We start from the raw sequence: 9,521 nt of genomic DNA, 5'->3' as shown, positions 1-9,521 counted from the left end.
GGAATTTGAGAAACATAATAGAAACTTCCCATACCAAGATTTTTCAAATAAATAAAATGGTTCTAACACAAATCACATTCCGGCTGCAGTTTCTTCTGAGTAGTTCTAGTTTTGAAGCAAATTCCTTGCAATTGGTAGGGTTTCGCCTCTTGTTGAATATTTTTAGGATCATAGGGATAGAGTTTGTCAAAATACTAATGAGGAAGGGAAGGGAAATTGCCATATACAAAGGTGCCGTGTTATTAGCTGGTAACCTAGCTTTGCATTTAGGAGCAGCTCGGTCAGATATTTATACTGTACAGGGGGGATTATCTCTATCCTGTGAGGCTTTGCCTGCTGGTTTCTTGCTTTCGATACACACTCTAAGCCAGTAAAAGGCTCTCTGCGATAGCACAGTAATAATAGCCAGAGCATACTTTTCTACTTCTCTGCAAATGTTGCCCAAGTCTTGCAGGCTTTCCCCTCAAAGTCATCTTAAATAAATTAACAAACAAAGAAATAATCCAGCCAACACCCACCTTTCTGTTGATCAGCGGCCAAAGGCAAGCATCCTTTCACTCTCCCTGTATGTCACTAGCTTTCTAGGCTATGAATGCCAGTTGTCAATTTCTCCATTAAGATAATTTTCCAGGTTGGTAATCATAGAGTACATTATGCTCCTCTCACCCATCACAGCTGAATCTCCTTCAAGATGCGTTGCCTCTGTTCTGGAGTTGCAGAAGGAAAAACAGAAGGTAGTTTCTGAGTATGCTGAGATCATCATCTCCCTTTCCCTTCTACAAACAGAAGAGATGGGCTGGGCTTTCATCACATTTCTATCCTGGCGTTTCCTCCTTCGCCACCACCAAATGCCGTTCATCTTGAGTCATCCTTTTTCAACTAGCAGGAGGCAGTTGTTACTGAAAGATTCCTTCCTTAAAGCTTCCGCTTTTTTCAGGAAAACGTTACTCGGGTTGTGACAGGAGGCAAACAGCCAGGGCTCGGCCAAATGATTATCCAGCCCTCTGCATGAATTTTCCTTTCAAATCTTATGGCTGAGGCTTATTTTTTTCCTTCCCCAAGGTGCCAGCTTGTAACCTCAGGAAACTGGAACACCTCTCAAGATTACCAAGCAGGGAGGTGAATTTCAGGGTGAAAACTGTTGGAGGAAGAGAACGCTTGGTCTTTGTGAAATAGTTTTAAAGCCTAGTGTCCATCTCCCTTCCTCCCATCCCCAGCAGGCAGCAGAAATCCATAGCCGATACAGGCTATTTTTTCCTATCTCTGGGTTGCTATATGTTCTGATTAGGTGGGTTTTATGCATGTTCTGGGCCCATTTCCCCTGATAGTCTTGTACTAATTTCCACCAGCACCAAGCCCAATGTCTTTCTTCAAACATTTGCCTGTCCTGCCTCTGAGATATCACAGAGGCTCATCCAAAGCATAATAAAGACCCACCTCTACGTTCTGCCCGTTGGTCTCAAATTGTAATGCTCCTAGCTTTGGAAATGGGATTCTTCTGGTCCGTCAACCCCAGTTCTCGAAGTTCAATAGCTGAAACCTCGGCTTTTAGAAATGCAGCCGAGGCATTCAAAGGGAGTTGTGGCCCAAAGTTAGCTGATCACATCAAGGAAAAGGGGTCAAGCATAATTAGAATGGGGGGGGGGCCTAGGTGAAAGCTGGAATGGAAATGAACGGAATGGAGCAGGGACTTTTCATTAAAAACGGATGCCAAAAACAGTGGGATGGAATGGACAAACATCAGAACCATATTTTAGATTTCAAATCTAAAAAAAAAGAATACTATTCTCTCATTAACATTTTATTGCTGCCAATCAATTAAGTACAATGACATTAACCTGTCACTTCTGGCTAGAGGCAATGAATGCAACCAGCTGTAGAATACAACATTCCAAGTATCAGTTCCAGATAGAAAATTGTACAGCAAAAACCAGTGTGGAATGATGGATTCCATGTAGGGCAGCCCAATGAAATCCAGCCTTCCTACCCAACTAGGGGTGATGCAACTAGCCATCAACAAACACTCCAAGGAACATCATGAGCGTATCCACATGTTTCAGGTGGACAATCCATATTTCAAAAATCAGCCCCAAATGACTTCTGAGTAGGATTGTTGTTGTTTAGTTGTTAAGTCATGTCCGACTCTTCGTGGCCCTATGGACCAGAGCATGCCAGGCCCTCCTGCCTTCCACTGCCTCCCGCAGTTGAGTCAAAGTCATGTTGGTCACTTTGGTGACATTGTCCAACCATCTCGTCCTCTGTCGTCCCCTTCTCCTCTTGCCTTCACACTTTCCCAACATCAGGATCTTTTCCAGGGAGTCTTCTGTTCTCATGAGATGGCCAAAGGATTGGAGCCTCAGCTTCAGGATCAGTCCTTCCAGTGAGCACTCAGGGTTGATTTCCTTCAGAATGGATCTGAGTAGGATAGTTCAATGGAAATCACCTCTTGCAGAAGACAGAAGCATAGATAGTTTGAAGACACAGAACAACAGCACATGGACTCTCAGTCTTCTTTTTCCAGGTTAAGCCAAAGTGATGGGTCTGGGATGAGTGGCATAAAGCTTACAGGCAGAATCTGGTACCATGTGTGGGCTGTGGTTCCTGCGGAAAGTGGGTGATTTGCTGGCTAAGTCCCCTCTTCTTCGGTGGAGCAGATGAATTTTGTTGGGCAATCCTACTCCAAAGTTGCTGCTGTAGTCTCACCACCGCACTGCAAGATTTGATTCTCTGCATGGAGTAGTTGCTAGAATATTGTTCCCGCAGCATTTGTGGTCTGCAAATTACAGCAAAATCATTGTGACACCTTAAAGACTAACAAATGTATTTCAGGATGAGTGGCTGGCTGCTCAAGTGGGATTTTTAAATAACCTTTAAACCTTTGAACTGCAGAGCTGGAAGAGACTCTATGGATCATTTAATCCAACCCTTTTCAGTGGGGAATTGAACTCCCAACCTCTGGCTTCAACCTAAGCCTCTGAGCTATCTAGCAGTTGGATTGTTGTACCTTATTGCTTTGAATGTGTTTTGGTGTGGCTTATGTTTTTAGGTGGTGTTTGTTTGATCCTTTTTAGTATTTGTATACTTACTGTTTTTAGCTTTGAGTATTGCCTTTTAAGGGGATGTGGTGCCGCTGCGGGTTAAACCACAGAAGCCTCTGTGCTGCAAGGTCAGAAGACCTGCAGTCGTAAGATCGAATCCACGTGGCAGAGTGAGTCCCCATCGCTTGTCCCAGCTCCCGCCAACCTAGCAGTTCGAAAACATGCAAAATGCAAAAATGCGAGTAGATAAATAGGTACCACCTCGATGGGAAGGTAAAGGTGTTCCATGTCTAGTTGCACTGGCCACGTGGCCACGGAAGATTGTCTTTGGACAAATGCTAGCTCTATGGTTTGGAGATGAGCACCACCTCCTAGAGTTGGACACGACTGGACAAATTGTCAAGAGGAACCTTTACCTTTACCTTATTGCCTTTTAAAGATGAAGGCTGCCTTGGGTCCTTTTAAGGAGAAAGTTGGGATAAAATATTTCAAATAAATAAATGAATGACAAAGTCATTTGTTTTGCTTTTTAAAGCAAAATAATGCTGGGGAAGCCACATTGAACAGAGTTACAAATGAATGCCTGGGATGGCCCTGTGGGGAAAACAAGGAATCTCAGACATTTTGCTTGTTAGAAATAGTGAAGGTGTCTTCTGTTTTGAAATCCCAGAGATTGCATTGATTGGTTTATGTCTTTGTAGTTTCCCTGAGTATCTTGTCTCCTTTTTGGTGTTCTTGCTCATTAGTTTAAGCCCATCCCATCTTGCAGCACGTGAGACATTTCTGTTTTCCGTATTCTTTCTTTGGTTTCTAATCTGATAACGGTCAATACAGTTTGTCTAGACACAACCTCGGTAGAGGGAGAAGAGAGAGGAGGCTTAGCTAAATCGGCTGATAAATTAATTTAAATTGTTTTGTGTCACATATTCCTCTTTTTTTACATACACACACACAGAGGACAATTCTTCTTCTTCAAGCTTCAGAAGGTGAGTATTGCCATTAAATCAAACTCATTACAGGGCTATGCAAATTCAGTAAGGGCATGATCTGGTGCTGATTGCACCAGAAATGGGAGCAGTCTTCTTTAAATCAGTCCTTCCATCTGCCAGGGAATCAATCCAGTCCTGTCTCCCAAAATAGAAGCCATACAGCTGGACCAAATAAAGGTCTGGCTTGGGAACGGATTGGGGTAAGCTTGGAGTGCCTTTTGCTTTGCATTGTGTGGTTGCCCGAGCAAAGACTACACCAGATTGGTCCACAAGTGGTCCAGATTGTGATCTATTTTCCGATGTGGTGACACCCTAAATTATAAATGTCTTTGGAGTGCTGTTGCTGGGAATTAGGCTTATTGAACTCAGTGAGACTTTTTCTGAGTTCCCATAGATATAAACACATAATGCAACTCATGCCTTCAGACTGTTGCGCTATTAATATGCAATGTACCTTCCACCGCTGCAATGAGTGGAGTATGTGAAAATGGCGCACATCCAATGGCGCTATGTGCAGAATCCCCTTAGGGGTTTCTCTGTGCGTGAGTGTGTGTGCGTCTTATGTCTTTCCTATAGGGTGTATTACTAATTGGCTCTTCCCAGTAGACATGGCATCAGGGGAGCCACTGGAAATCTTCAGGAGCAATCACTACCTTCAGAATTTCTGAGCTCTGCAACTGGTTTTTTAAATATGATTATCGCTTCATGGAGGCCATAAGAAAGAGGCAAATTGTGAGACAATATATGTTTCAATGCTAGTTTTTGGGAAGCAGAAGTGGACAACAGCTTTTACTTTTGGTCGTTCTCTTTGTGGGTTTCTGAAGGATTCGTGTCTGGCCACTGTGGGAAGCAGATATTTTACTCAAACTTCACTAAACCTGAAATTGTAGAGGAGAGTCAAAGGGGGCTTCCCTGCGAATTCTGTGTCTCTTGGTGTTCTGGAAGCCATTTTATAGGGTTTTAAAGTAAAAAATTGAGAACTGCATTCATTGACCCATCAGAAAAAAAATCATAAATTTGTAATTCATGGTTCGTTGACTTTGATGGATCACGAATCGAAACAAAGCACCACTCAGTTAGGTGTGTAAGAAGCGTGGGACCAGGATACCTGAAGGGCTGTATCTCCCCATAGGAGCCTTCTTGCCATTTAAGATCATCAGAAGAAGCCCTCCTCTTAATCCTATTGCCAGTTTAGGAGTGACTGATGGGGATATGAAAGAGGGCCTTCTCTGGGGCAGCCCCGTGTTATAGAATGCTCTCCCTTATGAGATGAGGTTGGACTATTCCCTTTGTTCTTCTGCTGACAGCTAAAGATGCATCTCTTCAGGCAGGCTTTTAACAGTCCTCAAATGCCTTCTTAGAGTTTTGAATGTTTACTTGTTTTTAATTATTCAATTATATTTTAATAAGCATATGGTTTAATTGATTTTTAATGTTTAAATTATGTTTTTAATTCTATTCTTTTTAATATTGTGAGCTGCCTTGGGTTCCTTATTGGGAGAAAGGTGGCCTATAAACAGACAGACAGACAGACAGACAGACAGACAGACAGACAGACAGACAGACAGACAGACAGACAGACAGACAGACAGACAGATAGATCACAGTTCAAAAAGATCTTTGTAGTTCCGAGCACTGAATCGAAAACAGCAGAATGAAATTGAACAGGGATAAGTGCAAAGTTCTCCACCTATGGGGGAAAACCCCAAACATGTAGTTACCAGATGAGGGACACAACAATTCCCAAATCCTTCTTGCTCATAGTATTATTAAATACTATGAGCAAGAAGGATTTGGGAATTGTTGTACATTGCAAGCTGAATATGAGCCAACAGGGCTATGTAGCTACAGAAAATAATGTTATTTTAGGCTGCATTAACAGAAGTATAGTCTCCAAATCCCACAAGGTACTAGTTCCCCTCTATTCGCCACTGATCTGACTTCATCTTACTGTATCCAATTCTGGACACTGCAAGAAAGATGGAGACAAACTGGAACAAGAGGATAACAACAAGGATGCTGATCTGTTAATTCTCCTCTTTTCAGACTGCAGGAATCGCAGGTGCAAAACCCAATCAGAATCCAGGTGGAGAGACTCCATTATGCCTGCTCATAATACAACATTATCACTGCCTTCCACATACACTGTTGGTTGGGAATACAATTTGTCATCCTCCCCAAATGCTACCATCCTGACAGTTTCAGATGGGGATGACATCACAGAACTTCTGACTTTGATTATAATGGTTCTTTCCCCGGCTATTTGGATCTCTGGCCTGGTGGGGAACGGAATCGTCATCTGGTTTCTCGGTTTCATCATTCGGCGCAATCCCATCACCACATATGTCTTGAACCTGGCTGTGGCCGACTCTGGTGTCCTCCTTTTTTTCATGCTTTTCCTTTCGTTTTTCTTCTTGGAAGAAGTCAAGCTATATCCTTTGTTTTTCCTACTGTTTTTTTTCACACATTCCATGAGTCTGTATTTGCTGACTGCTATCAGTGCCGAGAGGTGTGTCTCCATGCTCTTCCCAATTTGGTATCGCTGCCGCAGGTCAAAACACCAGTCGGCCGTGGTTTGTGTCTTGATATGGGCAGTGTACTTCCTACTGAATGTGATCCAGATTTTCGTCTTGGCTGGTGGCTCCACAGAAGAGGATAGAATTTTAGACAATTTCACACTCTTAATGATAGTGTTCATCATCAACTTCTTATTTTGTACTCCCCTTATGTTCATCTGCTCTATTACTCTGTTTATCAGAGTATGCTGTAATGTACATCGACGGCAACACAGAAAGCTCTCCGTAGCAATCTTGCTTGTCCTCTTTTTCTTCATCATTTTTAATGTTCCACTCAGTGCCCTGATCACTATTTCAACTTTTCATAGTGAAGATCTCTCTGGTCTATTATGGCTTGGCCTTGTATTCATCACTATCAACAGCAGTATCAATCCATTGATTTACTTCGTGGTCGGAAGGAGGAAGAGAAAGAATCCTTCCAGAGAAAATTTTGCGGTGGCTCTCCGGACCGTTTTTACTGACAAAGCTGACAATAAAGAAGACGACAATGAGGTGGACTTCCAAATGCAGAGACGTCAACCACCCCCCAAATAATGTAAATTGTTAAAAAAAACAACTCAAAGGTCACACAGTCTTGTTGTAGAGCTTTTTGAATGCATTTATGAAGCAGCATTTTAAAACCAGGAATTGAATGTTTGGTTTCGTGTCTCGAGTGAGAACGGTTTAAGATAAGAGAGTACAGAAAATGTGTTTTGTGCTAAACAGCGCTACCCGTTAACAGTCACTTACCGAAGCAGTCATTTGCACTGAGTGGGTTTCTGGAGAGCAGTTTGTAGCAGGACTGGGAAAGAATCAACCTGCAAAAAGAAAAGTTACTTATCAGAAACAGTATGGACAACTTCCTTGGGAGGCAGTTTGATGGACAGGAGCAGACTGACAGTTGTGTTAGTGGATGTTGCCTGGAGTGACAATTTGGATAGTTGAGAAATATGAAAGAGTGCTTATGAATGCAGTTGAGTGTTGATTGTATCATTTTGGCTGATGTGATTCTGCTTTGTACATATGTGTGTGTGTGTGTGTGTGAGTGAGTGAGTGAGAGAGAGAGTATGTGTGTGTGTGAGAGAGAAATGGGGATTTTGAAACTATCAATAGCGTATTATTAGTTCTTCTGTCAAAGTAGGCGCCTATCTAAATATCTAGAAGGGGCAGAAAGCATTTAAAGTTATAAAGAAGGCTTATAGTTCTAGGCTAAATAATTAACATTTCGGAATGCTGTTCTTCTATTTTTCTGTTCATTAAAGGTTTTGTTCCTTTATTTTTTTAAAAAATAAAACTTTTTCTTTTACAAACTCTGCTTATTATGTTTTTAAATAATACTCACAAGATATTATATGTTCTATACTGTTCGTCAGGGCTGTGGCACATGCTTTATGTAGGGTTGCCAAAGGAAACACAGCTGTATTTCACCAAACAACATTCTTACTTTTAAACCAGTAGTCCCCAAACTTGGGTCCCCAAATGGCCCATGGGCATACTGGCTGGCAAATCCTGAGACCTGTAGGTCAAAAAAGTAATTTTTCCAAGCTGGGCTTCAAACACTGTGTGCATGGTAGAAGCTAATTATGTCATCCTATAAATCACACATTAACATCCTCACATTTATGAGATGAATGGAAGCTTCACTCCCAAATCTAGTAATAATTTGGGGAATTTTCATTTGGACTAAGGGAAAAAGGAAAGGCTTAATATCCTATCCTTAGCCTTGGTGCTTTCAATTCTGATAGATCCCACTTCTCCAAAATTTACTTAAATAGTGGAAATTGGGGTTGCAATCTTGTTTGTGGGAATGCACTACTTGGTCATTGGCAGGATAGTTTCGAAACCACAGATCTGGATCTACAGAGTTCAGTCAGCTGGTAGACATGATAGTCATAAGTACTGTTAAGATCCCCCTCAAGTGTCTGCTTTTCTCTGCAGAAGATCAACTGTTCAGCCCAGTTTCTGAGATTTGTATCAGACTAGAGGCAGCCATGTGAAATGAGCTTTGAAAAAGAAGCTGCCATATCTGAAGATGAGCTCATTCGTGTGTTTTCATTTTACAACACTCATTTTGTCAAAACATCTTAGGGTGACCAGGAGTCTCCAGATATGTTGCCAGTCTTGGATTATTAATCGGCAATAAACCCTAGATCCTCAGCAATGGAAGCACAACTTCACCACACAGTCAGAGTTTTTTGTGCCATATATAACTTCATCATCATCATCATCATCATCATCATCATCATCATCATCATCATCATCATCATCATCATCATTATTATTATTATTATTATTATTATTATTATTATTATTATTATTATTATTATTATTATTATTATTATTATTATTATTATTGGTGTTGGTGTTGGTGTTGGTGTTGGTGTTGGTGTTGGTGTTGGTGTTGGTGGCTTCTCTCGATCATGCACTTAATGAAAATGTTGGGGTTCTGTAGCTGTTGTTTCGTACCTGTTCATGGAAAAGAAAAGGAACAGGGCCAAGTTAGGCTCTTCTAGCAGTGCAAAGATAGTAGCAATCCTCCTGATTGGATCCTTGGAGAACTGCTGCCAGTCAGAGCTGCCAGTACTGAGCTAAATGGACCGTTGGTATGTCTCAGCTTCCAAAGTTCCTATGTGTTGAAAAATCCAGGATTCATTTTGCTGGGACTCAGAACATTTCTTGGCCTCTGCTTCGTTTAATTTATTTGTTATTTTATTTAAAATATGTTTACCCTACCTTTCTCCTTAAAAAGGACCCAAGGCGGCTCACATCATTGAAAGACAATATTTAAAGCTGAAGATGATGGTTGATTTACATCTTAAAAGTCAATATTTAAAGCTAAGATCATAGGCATCCTTCAGTCTCAAGAAACTACGGTAACATGCTCTGTATCGAGAAGTGTCCTCTCCAGAGCATGAAGCCTGGGTAAAGTAGTATGGAGG

At 41.5% G+C, this 9,521-nt stretch overlaps 1 protein-coding gene across 1 annotated transcript; it reads left to right on the top strand.

The window, feature by feature from the left end:
• The first annotated feature begins 542 nt into the window (after window positions 1-542).
• LOC140707010 (mas-related G-protein coupled receptor member H-like) lies at window positions 543-9,521 on the top strand. Its single transcript, XM_078391676.1, has one exon. It carries the CDS (start codon window positions 6,130-6,132, stop codon window positions 7,135-7,137), a length of 1,008 nt encoding a protein of 335 aa, XP_078247802.1. The 5' UTR covers window positions 543-6,129; the 3' UTR covers window positions 7,138-9,521.

This window comes from Pogona vitticeps, chromosome 4 (assembly GCF_051106095.1).
Source record: "Pogona vitticeps strain Pit_001003342236 chromosome 4, PviZW2.1, whole genome shotgun sequence".
Lineage (NCBI taxonomy): Eukaryota > Metazoa > Chordata > Lepidosauria > Squamata > Agamidae > Pogona > Pogona vitticeps.
This window is presented reverse-complemented; position numbering and strand designations above follow the sequence as displayed.

Coding starts and splice junctions, on each gene's coding strand:
- LOC140707010 (XM_078391676.1), top strand. CDS start 6,130: ATGCCTGCTCATAATACAACATTATCACTGCCTTCCACATACACTGTT.